At 40.5% G+C, this 17767-nt stretch overlaps 1 protein-coding gene across 1 annotated transcript; it reads left to right on the top strand.

Moving 5' to 3' along the window:
- Positions 1-731: 731 nt before the first annotated feature.
- LOC137281488 (ras-like protein family member 10B) lies at positions 732-15339 on the top strand. The gene is made up of 2 exons (XM_067812748.1): positions 732-1124; positions 13784-15339. The coding sequence occupies exon 2, from the start codon at positions 14070-14072 to the stop codon at positions 14703-14705; it is 636 nt and encodes a 211-aa protein (XP_067668849.1). The 5' UTR covers positions 732-1124; positions 13784-14069; the 3' UTR covers positions 14706-15339.
- Positions 15340-17767: the final 2428 nt, after the last annotated feature.

Here is a 17767-nt window from a genome sequence, read left to right as displayed (position 1 = left end):
GTGGGTTGAGTTTTAGTCGGATTTAGAAACATTCCAAAGACATTACGGCAGCTGACATCAGAAACGGGCCTAACACGCTGTACCGATATGATGAATCGATCACAGGCTATCGGTTCGACGAGTGAACGCTCAACAGCTAGGCTACCCCACCGCCTCACATATTAAGCCTTATGCGCTCAAGGTGTTGATGGAAAGATCAATCATTGTACAGATGTGCTCGTTCCTTTGTTTCTCACACCAGACACCTCAGTTGACTATGAATTCTGTTATAAATGCATATATGATGCTATGTTTGAGATTTGAATCTTATAATCAGGGTGAATGATGGTCTCTAGATCATATTTTCACAGATCTGTCAAAAGTTCTAGAAAAAACGGAATACAGTCGGCACCGTTGCTGCGATCCATCTGACCGCGGGGATCCGCAAGCGGGCTTGTCAAACGTGACAAATGATCTGTATGCTATCTAATTCAATTTTCCATGCATTATTAATCGAATACTCACATCTGATTGCGAACCGATGGCAATCAGACTAGACAGTCCTGGCCTTCCGTCCAAGTCTCCAAACAGATGTGACTAACGGACTCCTATGACATTTAGCCAATACTGAGCGTGTTGTCGGAACAAGGAAATGTTTTCACGCGCTGCAAATCCAATCCGCTTTCTGCGCGGGGCTTGGGGCTAGAAGCGTGCAACCGATGAGGGCCCAAACAGTTGCCGGGTTGATTGGCAAACATCACGCCATCTACCTCGCTGGACAAGTCATTATAAGGCAATCAGCACGACCAAACTGATTTACTTATTCCACCGAAGGTTACTGCAGTAACGGTTCCAGGGACAGGCGTTCTGATGTGTAAACTGCAGCCATCTTGGATCGATAAATTGACTTGTGGGTGGAGTGGAAAAGGGGACAGAAGACCGGTCAAGGGTACACGGAGCTAGGGGCAGAGCCCTGCACAGGCCAGACCGACCCCTTGGGATGCACATGAAGGAGCTTCTGTCGTTTGTGGAAACGTGATCATTACCGCAGATTAGATAGGAATTTTATACAGAACCACTGTTTTGTTCCACACAGTTTCTTCTGTCAAATCCAGAAAGAAACCCGTGAAGAGGATTCCGCTGAGGTGAGTAACAATCAAATAATGAACTGCTTTGTTTGAATGTCCAGACCATACAACATCTCATCCATTTGTTCAAATCCCTACGCGCAAATACCTTGCAAGGGGCTATAAAGATTCCGACCACGAAGAGACACTAGGGATTGTATTTGTTTCTTTGGGACATCCCCAAGCATATATACGTGATTTTTGTATTAAGGAAGCCTTACCCTTGTTCAGTAGGCATTCATAGGGAAAACTGACCGACTGAGCTGGGTTAGTTCTTCGCTGGATTTCACAAGCAGACACATTCGTCACATTTGTAATTCCGTCACGACTGTTGATGAAAAGCCATATTGCTGTGTCAGACAGAGGTCTCTTGCCAGAAGCCTAGCTTGTTAAATACAGAAAAATCGACAACGAGGACAACATGCATGTGGATGCATCAAACATACGTTTTTCATTTCATTAAGTATGTTCTCTATGAGATATCAGATCATATCCTCTATGATATAAAATCATCATTATAATTTGGTCCTTACTTGTATTTATATATATTTGAGGTCTGGCTTTCTAAGCCACACAAAGTGATACACACTAAGTACCACTTAGATGACTATTTCTTCTGTATTACTTTAATTTGTGCAACATTTCAGAATGTCTGTAATATGTTCCTATATAAATAACCCATAGTGTTAACACATTGATATCACAATATGTTTTATCAACAATTACAAACATTTTTTCTCAGACATGTAAATATGGTTGTGACTTGCAATGTCAAGAGGTCAGGTGGGAATTTGTATGATATACCATGGGTACTGTATTATAGTTTCATTCAAAGCCTACTTCCCTAATCCGAATATTTCTGGGCATACATAAGCCTCCCATGGATATAACTCCTCTTATCCTCCGTCATATCGACTATCGCTGCCACGGTAAAGCTTTCATCGATCTTCTGTTTTGCTTGAAAACGGTCGCCTAATATATCACTTTAGCAAAACGAAGACTGATGGCAAAGAATAAAGGATTATCGACGACAAATGCGTTTCCAGAAATTTGGAAAGGTTTGACCTCGATGATCTCACAAAAGTTCTATAGATCTCTTAACGAACATTTTTGACTACCGCTGGGTAAATGTACAAATCAAACCCGAAAATTAATTAATTGTATTCGAGGTTGAGTTGTGTAGAACGCACTAGGTCCGTGCACTCAGATTGCGGAGGAATCCCATTAATTCAAACCGAAAACTGAATCGATGAGAAGAGGTTATCCTTTTGTCTGCCTCAGGACCATTCGTGTTGGTCTGATGTTCATCGTCTGTGAGAGGAGCATGGTAATTACTTGGTTTGGTGTTGTTATAACAAATTGTTCTTCACGTTGTTTGTTAAAGATAGTAAGTGTGTACTGGAGATGTTTCCAGTGGTACTTTGTCTGTTTTGATTACTTTAGATCGATACGCATGGACAGACAGTGGAGGAGCCAAAGTATGTGCGTGTAAATGTGTGCATTGTCTGAGACTGCAATAAATCCCGTCGTCTTTAACCACACGGGTATCTTGATTGTATATATTTTCTGGGTTGATGATACCATTTAGACAGCAAAAGTGGGACTTGTGAAGAATTATCCTTGCAGACCATTACCATGCCAGTTAGTAGCTGACATGACATCTTTTAAGATGTTCGTCTAAGTGCAAGGACGTTGGATATAGTTTGGTGGGATCGATTGTAGTGGGTGAGTGGTATTTCGTAAGGTGGTAAAATACCGGCCATAAACGGCTGTTGATTCTGCCATGGGGGGATCGAAGATGCCCATTGAGTTCTTTGGTGGCGCAGGCGGAAGGGAATAGACTGACTGGAGAAGGAATTAAGGCATAGATTTCCCATACAGATCGTCAAAGATCCTTCTGCGAAGTCCAACCTTTATGAGAGCCCTGTCTAGTCCCGTAAATTGCCATGTATTCTTGTCACTTTGGTAAGTTGGATTCGTTTTGTCTGATTTCAGGACTTAGCCTTTCTAGTGAGTTCATTCTTAATACTCTTGGTTTTGACCCAACGGTATTTAAGAAACACATGCCTGCAAATGTACGTAACCCGGTATGTTCATTATTACGTCATCTGATTAAATGACTAGAATCAGATGTAATGATCAGTTACCGGTGGCCATCTGGGACAGAGTCGGTCTACAACAACCCATGTTAGGGGCAATTGAGATCGGGTGGTCAGGCTCACTGACTCGGTTGACTCATGTAATCATCCCGAGTGGAAAGATCGATGCTTATTCTTTTGATCACTGGATTGTCTAGTCCATACCCGAATATACACAGACCCCTGCCATATAACTGAACTATTGCAGAGTGTTGCGTTAGATAACAAACATTCAGATGTGATAACAGGACATTTACGGGCGATGAAAGCAATTAAGGGGCCGCCGAAAACCATTCATGACACCTTTTAGAAACGGGTAGGTACGACCCGCTGCACCGGTAGGAGCCTGATTTAGCCAATGCCTACAACTATTAAATATTATTATTAATTCTAAGCGACAAACCTTTGCAAAGGATCAAAGTGGATACCAATCAATCTGAAAGTACAGGAATTCACAGTGAAGATTACCAAACATCACTTAAGATATCATTTCAATGTCAGACTGTACGTAAAGAGTGTTCCTCTTTAAACATAGCCATGCTTGTTGTAGATACACAAAGACACAACAAATATTCTTCAGTACAAACCTCCGCTGTCCGTAACTTTCTGATTCTGATACATATTTTGCTTCACACCAATCCCAACTGTAACACCGAGACATATCCATAGACAGACAGAGGGACTGTAAGACACATTCAGATGAAGAAAACACGAAAATGTGTAATCGGTTGTACACTGACAAACAAACAAAATTAAAGACAGAAACAGTGAAATCCTATTTGCAATTACTGACAGACAAACAGACTGAAAAACAGGCAGATGATGAAGGTTTGATTGCGATGCAAGCTATTGTTCATTCCATCGATTTTTATTCTGTGTGATAGTATCATGTACCACGTGCTGATATATGTATCAGCGATATTATTGACAAAATAATTATTTGCAGACTGGCAGTAGCCCGTTAAAGCCTACCGTTATTTGCAGTATTGTATATCTGATATGCAACACCACGCATCTCAGAAACTATTATTACGCTTTCTAGGGACAAGGAAAGACTAAATTGATTTCCAGCCTTTGAAAGCATGTAGTAAATGGATATTATTTTGTGTCCTCTATGACTACGATTTGAATTCATAGATATGGGAAATATGGATTTTGCACCAGCTGTTGGAATACCATTGCAAACCCTGTGAAAATTCAGTTGCATTTTTTTATATAGTACTTAAATTATGGATTATTATAGAATGCATACAGACTAGTAAAAGGTCAGCCTTCTTTGAATCTGTCTTGATGGTATTATGGTGAGGTTTCAAAGCTGGTCAATATTTTTTCGTTTCTGCAGTTTGTTGTGCGGCTTTGTATTGTCCTTTTCTCGTTCCTTGTTTTCAACTCTAATTTGTCACAGATACAGGTGATTGAACTCCTTTCAATGCATGCGACCCCTGTCTGTGGCTGTGTGGAGATTACAGGGACTGGACAGAGTTCTTCAGATGCGGATTAGAGGCTCTGTGGTGTAGTGCAGCTGTGTAAAACAGTCTGGCAATTATCCATGTTCCGGCGAATGCTTCCTTGCTAATTCGCCCTGATTATGCAAAGGGTTATTTAGTGATTGTGATCAGCGATGTTCTGCATGAAATCTTGGTAATGCACAGCGGTTGACTATCACTACACCATTCTGCCCTTACCATGTGTAATCAAATAAGATGTCAGCTGACTGAAGGGAGGTATTTGAAAACGGAAATTACTACGTTGCACATAGCTCTGATTTGATCTGCAATCGACACCAATCGATCGATACCAATCGTGATCGTATCATCTCAAGCCTTACTCATGCAGGCAAATATACACTCTTTCATTGGAGGCAATTCCACTGCTTGGAAAAAAGAACTTTCAATCAACAAATGCCGAAGGATTTGGTTAAGAACGAAACGTCAGCATCTGGGAAATGCCTGAGTGTGACTTCCCTTTGAAAATCACAATTGTTAAAACTACAAAAGACGACATTCCTTGATCTCTTTGATGTCGATGTGTGCCTGTATGTATTACATTCCTTTGATGTATAATTTAGGGGATATCTATGTAATTTTTGTGATTAAGGAACTTCCTGTCCGGCATGCATGGACAGAAGAACATGAAAATGTTGTGTCAAGCGTCGAACGGTCTGGTTTTCATTTTTCCCCTTTTTATTTTGTACTTTTGTGTTTTGTTATTTTGCAATCAACAATAATCCAGCTGTATAGCTGCAGTCTAAATGATCGAGTCTGGTCCTGATAACCCAGTGATGGGTGTCATGAGCATCAACTGGGATAGGATGGCAACAACAACCGAATTGCACCTGACCACCCAATCCATATGGTCGCTTCTTAATACAATCATGTCTAGCCGAAGAAGGATTCCATCCCTGATCTTCATAGGCCCAGAAGGGCTAAGTGAATGAGTGACTTAAGAATTATTGTTACATCGGCAATATTTCAACCATATCGTGACGAGAACATTTAACTGTGATTTAACTTTAACATAGTGATAACGGTAAGGTATAAAAGCTGTCTACGAACGATGGTAAAACGACTAGATTATCACAGAGAATTTAAAACTAGCAATTAACTCAGTTTAACTGTAGATGACAAAACAATGCAATGTATATACACGCTGGGCTATGCATTGTCAACGAATGAATGTAGATCGCCATTCTGGAGACCATGTGGACTTACAGTACATTTGCTTCCTGCATTGGCTCTAGCTGCATTTACACCATCCCAGAAGGCCTGAGTAGGCTGCCCACGTTCGCAGACAGTAATAATTGGACGATATCATAATATGCCAATGCCGCACTGAGTGGAGTTTTTAACATTTTATGAAACTTACAACAGAGTCTACAACTGTAAGAAACTATCAAAATGCAATTTGGAAGCTGCCCATAAATCAGACACCAAAATGCAGTGCTTAACCACTACGAGTGACAAGTAACAGTAACAGTTCGTATAGGTACCAAGTGACCTACGTAACTGAACCCGGACTAGTAGAAGTTGAAAATGCGACGTGTTATATCTGCGTGACATACAATTGAGTATTGATTCTAATCCAACATACTCTCACACGATTACTCGTTTGGGATATCGTGCCTTTGACCACTTGAGTCACATTGTAATAAATGAATAAGCGTACAATGACGGTGAGACAGCATTAGTACGGCTGTTCGTTGCTTTAAAGAACCATGTTTTAACCATTATACCTTGTTTAAAGAACACAGGTTTTAAAGATAACGCGTTTCCCAGCGGTCCTCAGTCTCACCTCCATGGCTACATGGACCGTTCAAAGTACTTTCTTTCCACGCAATAGAAAACGGGTACCCGGTAGAAAGACTCTGTAATGTGACTAATTGCTGTATACTCCCTGGGGAGATGACAGCTTAAAATAGGGTGTCGACTGATCCACTGACTGTTGACAGTAATTGAGTACTATGGTTTTCTTAACCACTATTCCTGCCATGTTTGATGTAGTGTGCGTTTATGCACCATATATCCATCAAGTATGACAGACAGCGAATTCTATTGCGTCTAATACATCTCACAATACATAGTTATATATATTGATCATGGCGGAGTAATGTGGTTACGGAAGATAGGTGGAAAGGTCAGTCTGCATATGACAGCCTTCATTGACCGATGTTTCATCACTCTGTCATGTGATTTCAGACTGGTTTTGACTTATGTAATGGAATCAACCGTTTCGTTATCTGACGCTGTAATCAGATATGTGCCATTCACCAGATAAGAGTTACATAACTCTTGAATCGATTCATGGGTCATATTTCCTCGTGAACCTCCACAGTAGGAAATGAATTCAATGGGAGCTCTCTGGATTCTTAGTTAGTTAGTTAGTTAGTTAGCTAGTTAGTTAGTTAGTTTCGATTGCGTTGGGGTTCTTTTGCTGTTTTGTGGGTAATTTATCTCATTTCGATTGGTTTGGTGAAGAGGGTGTATATTTAAAAGGCGCAATTTAGAGACTTTCGTATTTCCCTTCTTGAACGACGTGTTTCTTGTTTCGCTTGGCACGCTCTTGGTGTCCTTTACTGCATGAAACTTTCTTGTATGATTTGGGGAAATCCTCGCTCCATTGTCTCCGTGTTTTCATATATTCATAAAGAGAGCAGTGTAGTAGAGAATTTCATCCAGTGACAACGACATTGTTGACCAGTGAATATCATGGCTAGAGGTGGTCTTTAGCAACCCATGGAGACCAACGGGATCGGGCGATGAAGGTCGCTGACTTCGGTGACTCATGGCATCTCAATCGCATGGACCGATGCTCATGAAAAGAGGGTGGCGAGTTGCAGTTGTGTAGATCGATGCTCATGCTGTTGATCAGTGAATTGTCTGATCCAGACTCAGCTATTTACAGACCACAGCCATATTGCTGGAGTATTTATCAGTGTGGCTTTGTACAACAAGCCAACCAACGACATTGTATTCCTATGACAGCAGTCGTCATTGTCATTAGTGTAGTCATGTGGGAAGTCTCTTTATCCCAATCACATTGCGGACGGTGTTCAGTTCTTCCCATTCCATTTATACTACGTTGTACCCAGTCATGTTTAGAAACATAATGGTCACCCATTGCAGGTCAGTCGTATGTTGGTTTCATAATTCACCAATATCTGATGTATCTAACAGGCGTGTGAATGGAAAAGTCGATAAGGCTCAGTGAGTTTAGTAATTGCCTGTCATCATTCCCCAACAGGGATAGGACGAAATACTGGTCCACTGACGCCGCCATCTTGCTTGGATATTGCTTGTGGGAGACAAACAACTAATGCAATGATTTCTTTGTTTGTTTCACGCCCCACTCAGCAATATCCCAGTTATATGACGGCAAAGGAAAGATACTCGGGTTAGGATCAGATTAGTCTGTCTCACAGTCCCTCAACTATGTTTCCCTACTGCCTAGTCCTCCCTACAATGCTAAAGTCTTAAATGAAGCAAGTTTAGATTTCTTCTGATTCCGTCTCTCTGGTCTCCCTTGACTCAACTTATGTGAATTAGTTTGTTACTATCAAAATTATATAAATTCAGATATTAAGCATTAGTCTAGAACCAGATCTACTCAAGTGAAATATGATGACATTTATCAGCCATGTCAGCGAGCCTGACTACCCGTTCGCCCATTACAAGCATACGTAACTTAAGGCTCTTCCTTCCCTTGGCCTAGATTTCCGCACTTTCAGCGCTGGGATAGTCGTAAGTGCCATACACTGGCATGAAGTTACTGGATCTTAAAAAGTGTTCTACAATGAGATGTATTACTTTACATGTGCATATTTTGATAGTGTACGATCCGGAGGCATTAATCTAAACATTTCTTCCTAATATTAATCGAACGATAAATACATTCCTTGTTCGAATGCTTTTTTCTCTGCTATCACTGTAGTGATACCACCTCCGTGATGAACGCGACTCTTAATCAATTACTATCTGCAACTGAACAGAAGCACAAGTCAGTCGTTTTCTTTTAATTCTACTTCTACTATCGATTTCTCTAATTGTTGGAAGGCAGGGAATATCGATGCCAGATCGATATCTTGATTCTCTTTTCTTAGGACATTTTTATGAATCGCACCGCAAGTGCCCAACAGCTTCATTGTTACACCAGAAACCTGCATATTTCCTGCGCGATGCAATCTGGCTGAATCAAAAGAAAGAACATGATATTTTTACCGATAACGAAACAAAAGCTGCTGGGGGCCATTCGAATCGATAACTGTAATATCTCGGGATTGCATTAATATCAAGTTTCATATATGTTTCCCGTCGGGAATTATTTGTTCAACACAATGAGTTCCAGGTTGTGCGATTCAGCAAAACGTGAGTGAGATGGGCCATATTGAATTGTACTGAGGTGTAGTCTCGAGTTTGTTATGTTATCATTAACTACGGGAGACCTAAATGTCATCTCCTCTGCTACAGTCAGTATTGCAAATATGCAGTGTTCTTGTGTAAATTATACGAAATGAGAACACCCGTAACTATTTGTAGACCGAATGCGGTAATTAGAGGTGGTGTGAAGCTGTCTGGTGTCTGTAAATGCATGGTGTGTGTGACGGTGTGTGCTTGCGTACATGATGCTGTGAGCTAGTGGGTGCGTGTGTTATGTGTGGGCCTTTGTGTGTGTATGTGTGTGTCTGTGTATGCGTGCGTGCGTGTGTGTGTGTGTGTGTGTGTGTGTGTGTGTGTGTGTAATGTTATGTGTGGCCGTTCTTGTGTGCAGTGAGTGGAGGCGTTTGCCGTGCGTGACCGTTCTTGTGTAAGTGCCTGAGTCTGCACATATGTTACCGTTCTTGTGTGCGTTTCTTCCATGTGACACCGTTCTTGTGTGAATGCGTTTGTGAGCTGTGTGTTGCCGTTCTCGAGTGAGTGCATGGGTTTGCCATGTGTGGCCGTTCTTTTGTGAGTGTGTGTGCGTGCTTTCGTGTGCCATATGTGACCGTTCTTATGTGTGGTCGGTCTTGTGTGAGTGCGTTTGTGGGCTGTGTGTGGCCGTTGTTGAGTAGTACATGCGTGTGCTGTGTGTCGTCATTATTGTGTGAGTGCTAGGTGAGGTCGTTCTTGTGTGAGTGTGTGCGTGTTCTGTTTGTGGCCGATGTTGTGTGAGTGCGTGCGTGTGTTGTGTTTGGACGTTCTTGTGTGAGTGCATGCGATTGCCATGTGCGGCCGTTCTTGTATGAGTTCTGCGTGAGGTTGTGTGACTGCCCTTATATAAGTGCATGCGTATGTATCAGACTATGTGTATGTCTGTTTCGAAGTATGTGTCTGCGTGCGCGTGCGTGTGTGAGCAGGAGGTGCATATCAGGTGCAGGAGAATTATTACGAATGAAATTGTTGAATAGATAGATTACCATACCAGTCCTACATGATGCTTAAGGCACTTGATGAGTGTGGGAGAATTACATGGGCTAGTAAGGTTAAACATTTACTATTCCAGTTTGGTTTTGGTTATGCCTGGTTAAGTCACAATGTTGGAGATTCAAAGGTTTTCATATCTATGTTCAAACAGCGGTTATGTGATAATTTACAGCAGACATGGTACTCCTCTCTAGAGTCTTCACCCAAATGTTACCTCTACAAATCGTACAAATCTTTGTTGGATGTTGAAAAGTACCTACGATGTGATTTACCTCTTTATGTAAGAACTGCTATTTCTAGATTTAGATGTTCAAACTTCAAAATTGCCATAGAAACTGGAAGATACACTAATACTGATAGACATCTAAGACTGTGTAGCCACTGCAAAAATAATAATGTAAATGTCATTGAGGATGAATTCCATATTTTATTGGAATGCCCACTATATGCAGATATTAGAACGAAATACCTTAGTAATACGCTAAAGAAACCACACAACCTCATGTCTGTTGTTAACATTTTTAAAGATCCCAACACAAATACTCTCCATAATGTTGGACATTTCCTCTTTCATGCTGAAAAGAGGATCCATTTAAAATATGCTCAGCGACTGTAATTGAATTATGTTTGTATTTTGGGCCTGTGGCCTTTATACAGAATAAAATATGTCTGTCTGTATGTCTGTCTGAAATTGTTGCAGAACACGAAAGTTCTTTTGCTGCATGCTTTACAGCCAAAATGAATTATTCTGATCCATGGTTCAGAAAATAATGAATATGTCGTGAGTTTGAGAACGAAAAACTATTACATCTCACAGACGTGCTAGCCTTTCCCCGTCCAAAATGATCAATGATCTGCCCATTAATCGATACACATGCGTCTATATCATTCAATCAGTATGATGAAGAACTTTATTCTCAAATGTACCTTCAAGCTAGCATCTACATGTATAATGTTTTTTTTCTCTCTCGTAGCTCCTGTGTGTGCCAGGAAAGCGCTTTTCTTTATCGATCATGCAACTGCCTGGTCGTCTGGAACAGGTGTAGTTATATATGGATAGTCCCTTCCAGACAGCAATATGTAATATGGAAAGAAATGTTTTTCAATGTTACTGCATCATACTTTGTGTCTCTTGATCTGTTGCAATGATATCATTTTGCACATTGACACGAATGGGTCCACATCTTCCCGCCGCCTACATTAACGAAAACTAAATTCGACTGCATTTGAGATGTTGGTTGCATTGGTTGCAACTACATCACGCCATCTTATCGAAAACAGTCACGACAACAGGCCAGAGTTGAAGATTTCTCAAAGCGTTGTTACTATAAACTGCACTGAATGTGGCTGATCGTTTCTCTCCCGAACAAGAGCGGTGATTAATATTGAGATTTCGTGAATAGCTTCGGAATTGGAGATGTGTACAGGGAGATATTGAGCATCTGACAAGAAATTCGTCCCGACAAGTAACGAATGGGAGTCTAATGTCACATCGTATCAATATTTACACTCGGGGTATAAACGGTATTAATGATAGGGAGATTAATCGGAACCATCGCTGATTTAATATGTGTTGATTTGTGACTCTGGGGAAGTGCATGTCTTCAGCTGCAGTAGGTTACGTAAATAGGGATCCTATCAACAAATTATTTCTATTAAATAGAAACAAGTTGATACGTTGTTTCTGCAAGGTTTTGCTTCCTTTTGACAGTGTTCACGTTTTAGGTTTTAATTGGAAACGCGTTGTATCCATTCATGAAAAGACCGCGATCACCTCAACGGCTTTTGCTGACAGAACTTTGACATGTTTACCTCTTTTCATTCTAGGATGTGTTTATTATTCGTGATGTAAAACGCCCGTCAGGGATATTCCCATCGTTTTTAATGCACACATGGCCCCGGTAATGCAGATAGTGTGGGAGACTTGGTTCAGTTGCGCCGCGTGTCGTAAATAGTTGTAATTGGTGCCTAAATATTTCATCCGGGTTGAATAGGGCTTCAGTGACATATGCAAACGCGATCGATGACCTTATTCGCGCCTTTCATCTTACTCCATGACATTTTGTCCTAGTTGCGTATATCGTTGTCAGTTATGATGTCATGGTCGAGTGAGAGAGTTTACTTTTACGACGCATTGAGCATTATTCCAGCAACATCATGACGGGGACATCAGAAATGGGCTTTACACGTTGTACCTATGTTGGAATTGAACCAGGGCCTCAGGCAAGACGAGCGAATGTTAGAATCATTCGACTATACCACTGCCGGTCGACAGACGAATACTTACGTACTTAGAGCTGAAATTTAGTTTGTCTGAGGGGATCAAAACAAGCCCTGAACATTCTGTACCAGTTAGATACTATGATCAAAATTTGCTTAGCTTTAATGATTAAATGAGTATGGCGGTGAGATAGTCCAGAGGTGAAAGCGTTGGCTTGTCACACTGAAGACCTGGCTTCGATTCCTCACATAGAACAATATGTGAAATCCATTTCTGGTGTCCCCGTCCGTGATACTGCTGGTGTATTACCTTAAAACCATACTTATTCACTCAGTTTTCATCAATGTGGCCATTATGATTGGGTGTATCGCCTTCATAAACACTGAAGGCATTTTAAGCCTGTGTATAAGGATAGCGCTAAAACAATATATTTTCCCATTATGAACCTTCTTGTTGAAGTGCCTGTATATAGAGCACCAATACACGTCATTTCGCAGAATGAGTCCACATAAAATGATCACGTTCGATATGTAACGAAGTTTCACGAAGTTTCACGAAGTTTCACGAATCCTCTGGAAGGTGTCTGTCTGTGGTTGCTAGTGGTCTGTAGTCTTGCATTAATCTGTAATACATAATGTATTGGACCATTATATGATTTGGATATTGATACAGCTAGATTTATGTTTACAACTGTAGTGCTTACCTTACTGTTTGATTGTCCTTCTATGAGATATATGTAATATTTAACTTGTTCACATCTCGATATGGCTGCAATGTTGCGATGCAAACCTTTAAACCAACCACTCACTAACAAGACTCTTTTGTATGTCGTGAAGGTTTTCATACCATGGGGCAGTGAGTAACTTACTGTGCAATGCTATCGCTTGTCATGTCCCTATAAGTCATGGGTTCGACGCCCAATATGGTTGTATTTATCCCGAGCCTCCCAAACCCTAACATAAACAGCCGATATCTGATGACGAAAATATAAGCAAATATCCTTATCACTGCGAAACGTTAGCTTTTGGAAAGTAGTAACTTGTGTCAGTTATCGTCCAATGTGCCAGTCTATAAGCCATTTCCATCGTTCTGTTATGGGATATATGATAACACTTCATAGATACAATCTCCAATATCAATAAACTGATGATAAGACGCATATATGTACAGTGACACAGGATCAAGACGCCCAAGGAATATAAATCTTGTTTATTTGTTCCGTGTCGGCAGTGAGAACTCATAGCCCCAGAAAATCAATTATTAGTACAGAAACAAGTTGCGGGAAAAGTCATGAAGCACGTTATTGAAATGATAAATTTCGCCTGTAATGGCTAACTTTGGTTAGCTGTCAATAGCATCTCTTTAAATTCAAGCCTCATTTACTGCGCATGCTCACTGACTCTCTTATTTTCTTAGCAGCAGACGACACGAAGCCAGTAGAAAGCAGGCGATCATGACGGTGGCGGGAAAGCGTTCGGAGTCTGGGCAGCAGCGCTGACGTTCTTCAATCGATATCTACAATGACACCAAGATATGATGGCACAGATTAGCTATATTAGGCCAAAACGTGCTCGGGATTAAGACCAGTCCTTACATATCGTCTGCTCAGTAGGGGAAACCCTCGTGGCTGATAAACAGACGACACAAGGGGTCCACGCGGAAAGAATGCAGTCGGCGATTCGGACAAGCGAGAGAGTCTTTCATCATGGCCACGAGCCATCTGACAATAGATTCTGACTTTCAATGTGTCAAACTTGCTGTACTTGGCGCGCCGGGAGTTGGCAAGAGTTCTATTATTCGACAATTTGTGTGCAACCAGTTCGCCGAGGATTACATTCCCACAGAGCAGAAGGAAGTCTTTTGTCCATCTGTAATCATCAACGACCACCTGTATGAACTGAAGATAATCGACTGTCCATACATTCCTTACTTTCCAGTCAATTCTTTGTACGAGTGGACAGACTTCCGTGGATATGGCCTCCGAAACGCAACTGCCTACATCCTTGTCTACGACATCACTTCCGAAGAAAGCTTCCAGTACATCAAGACACTCAGGGATCAGATCCTTGAGAGCAGGGACATGCACGATGTCCCAATCTTCGTTGTCGGGAACAAGCATGACTTGGCTGAGGAAAGAGGAATGCCACGAAGAGAGGTGGCTAACCTCGTTAAGAAACAATGGAAATGTGGCTACGTCGAGTGTTCCGCAAAATTTAACTGGCATATTATTCTTATGTTTAAAGAACTCATGAAAGCTGTGGATTATATAGACTACGGTCACAAACCAACAGCCGCCCGGGTTCAAGATGCTCTTAGAAGGAACCGATGCTTGATATTGTGACGTCGAATTGTTGTGTAACTTTGGAAGTGTATGATCGACTCGTGGTAAATGTGGGATGTTACAAAATATCCTTCCCTGGAAAGGATGAAAGAGACAATGCCCTGTCCTTAATCGTGAGTACCGTCGGCATACTCAGTGACGCTTCACAAACATGGGCGTTTTATGAACTAACAAATGCTTAAAGATCACTGAAACTGTAAGAAGAGCAAATTTATTTTGTACATGCATAACATAAGCATGGCCAGCAGCATTTGTATTTGTACGCTTCATCCATTAAGTAGATTACAGTGTAGTATGATTACCATATATACACCGGTCCATACATTCTGATATTCCTAGTTCATACGATCAGTAGGTTAGAATAGAAAACATACAGCATCTGTATTTTATACCACTTTGTAATATCTTTAAGTGGTAAAGATCCCTGTGCATGATAACTCCACTCAACAAAATGCTCAATTCGCCACAGTGGTAAGAGGTGTAAATGTACAGAGGAAACGGGTGTCTTCCTTTGTGTGTTACAACCCGATAATATGTAATAAAATATACGTGTAGCTTTGTATGTAGATAATCAGTCACTTGGAATGTAGTGGAAAGAAAAATCTTGCCAGAAACAATAAAATGGTTAACGAAAGTGGTTTTTTTTGTGTAGTGACTTCGCAAGGAATTGGTTATGAGTGGTGTCCTTTTTTAGCACGAGTGCAATATGTGTTAATATTATCTCTACATGTTTAAGTTAGAAATGCACGTTATGGAACCTGAAGTCTTCAGCGGTCACTTGGAGCGGTAGCCGTGTGGTTGAAGCGTTCTTTTACCACACCACAGATCAATCACACATCAATACCATATTTGACGTGTATTTTAATTGTAGCCAGCAGTGATACACCTTGGGATATTCTTAAAAGCATCGTGAAACGTGTACACTTGATTCATTACCACGTAAAAGATTGAAGCACATCATCGGTTTACTAGCCATATTGTGACTTTTTCAAGTTACACAGTAACATTATACTTAGAAAAGAAATGTCTACGAAAGACAGAATAACAAGAGATGCATTGTGGTTTGAAACTAGTTATAGAACATTAAAACTGTCTGATATTTGGCAAACAATAAAATATTACAAGCTACAGAAGATTGTCACAGTACAATAAAGATATAAAACGGATATAGATAACATCTTCGTTAATTGTTGCCATGTTTCAACGCAACTTTTTCACCCGTACAAGGCCTATAACGTAGTTACAAGTAAATGACTAACATTATCTGAAGAAAATAAGATATTCAGATCGGCAAAACAAGGAGAAAGAATATCCCTGAAACGACCTTACAATCAATAAGGACATCCTGATCATTACACGAATGAGTACGAAGTAGCCCCGAAACATTACTTCAACGAACACCTAAGTTCCTATTCATCATAGTTAGGAGACTAAATTATACTCAAACGTCAATACAGAAATTCTTATCCATAAAGGCCTAGGCTGTTGCAAGCAACACACAAATTCGAATCCATACACGAAAAGGCACGAATTGGCCCCGAAACGTCATTGCAAGCAGTAGAGAAATGCCAATTCACCACAGTAGGGGATGAAGCTGAAGCGCCAATACAGAAATTCTTATCCACAAAAGAAGTATGCTTTCAAAGACATTAAAAGCAACATAGAGCAACACAAGTATTATCCATAACCGTAGGATCCCTGACAGGTCATTAATAATAAAAGTTCTTATCCATAAGATACATGTAAGCTTAGGGCATTAACATACAAGCACAGAAACGTCTTACCTGTAAACGAAAGAGCCCTGAAATGTCATTAGCAAAAGAAATTCTTATCCATAATGGAAGATGCATAGAGAAAAGTCCTTTCAAACAAAAGAAGAAGACCATATACGTTCAGGAAAGGAGAGGACGATGTTCTGAGACGACTTTACAAATAATACGGTTAGACCGCACAATGGTTTCAAGATTGCATTTAACGCTTCAGGTTCAAAATACGGTACAGGTGATATCTCATCCTTCGTTGATGAGATGGAGACCAGTTGGAAAAACACACGCCAGAAATAACAAGGATCGTGTCCGATACAGATGAATTCATTTTTATCAGTTTGGTGTTGACGTCCTTAAACCATGTGAAAGTACTAAATAATATACAATATACAATATACAATATACAGTTCAGCTTTGGATAAATCACAGAGGACGAATTCAAACTTGTTCGTCGAATTTAACGATTGTATACATATATAACAGAAAATCCTGCAATTAGAATGCTTAATTTTGACGAAAGTTCTATACGTTGGAGGAGAAGGATACAAAGCTGTGTGTTTATAAGAATGCTCTCCAGCATATGGATTGAATTTCAAAGTACGCGCAGGAGCTTTCCATCATTATGAAGGCAACAATACTCGAGATGTATGCACACACATCTTCAGTGTTCTTGGAGAAGCACTTAGGAAGGTAATCGATTGTGCAAAACGCACCTCAAAAGAACATTTGAAAGCACAACCTCGAGAAGCATCCCTTTGGGAGAAGTGATGTTTTTTCATTTTTCCTTTACATAGGGCAATCAATTTGCAATATGCGTTATGTAGTCGCTGGAGTGTGTACATGCACATCAGATAACACAACTTACGTAATTATGATCTGCTCTTGATGGCTGTGTGTAAATGTTTTGCATACACAACCTGCTACATTAAGTTAATTGAGACGCTTAAGCGGTTTAAGGGAGATAGGATAACCAAAGCCATCTGTAATGCTTCAGAGACATTCATGCAAGATGTTATAGATTTCAAGTAATGAAAACATTTTCATTATTTATTTTTTTTAACTGAATACCTGTAAGAGGAAAATCTTTTTGTCGGTGGTATTAGGGTCAAATGACTAAAAAGCCCAAATAACTATAGTAATCTACTCACCAAACTTAAGTCGTCTGCTACGTTCGAGTTTAGCATCGATTTCATTCATTTTGGGAAATGCATTTTAAAGTTAAAACAGTCACTTAAGTCGACACTCACACTTACGTTTGTTTCGAGAAATGGGGGCCAGGTATGTAAGCCCTACGTA

The sequence above is a fragment of the Haliotis asinina genome, chromosome 1, assembly GCF_037392515.1.
Source record: "Haliotis asinina isolate JCU_RB_2024 chromosome 1, JCU_Hal_asi_v2, whole genome shotgun sequence".
In the NCBI taxonomy this organism is placed as follows: domain Eukaryota; kingdom Metazoa; phylum Mollusca; class Gastropoda; order Lepetellida; family Haliotidae; genus Haliotis; species Haliotis asinina.
The sequence above is the reverse complement of the archived record's forward strand: the minus strand, read 5'-3'. Positions and strand labels throughout refer to the sequence as shown.

Coding starts and splice junctions, on each gene's coding strand:
- LOC137281488 (XM_067812748.1), top strand. CDS start 14,070: ATGGCCACGAGCCATCTGACAATAGATTCTGACTTTCAATGTGTCAAA.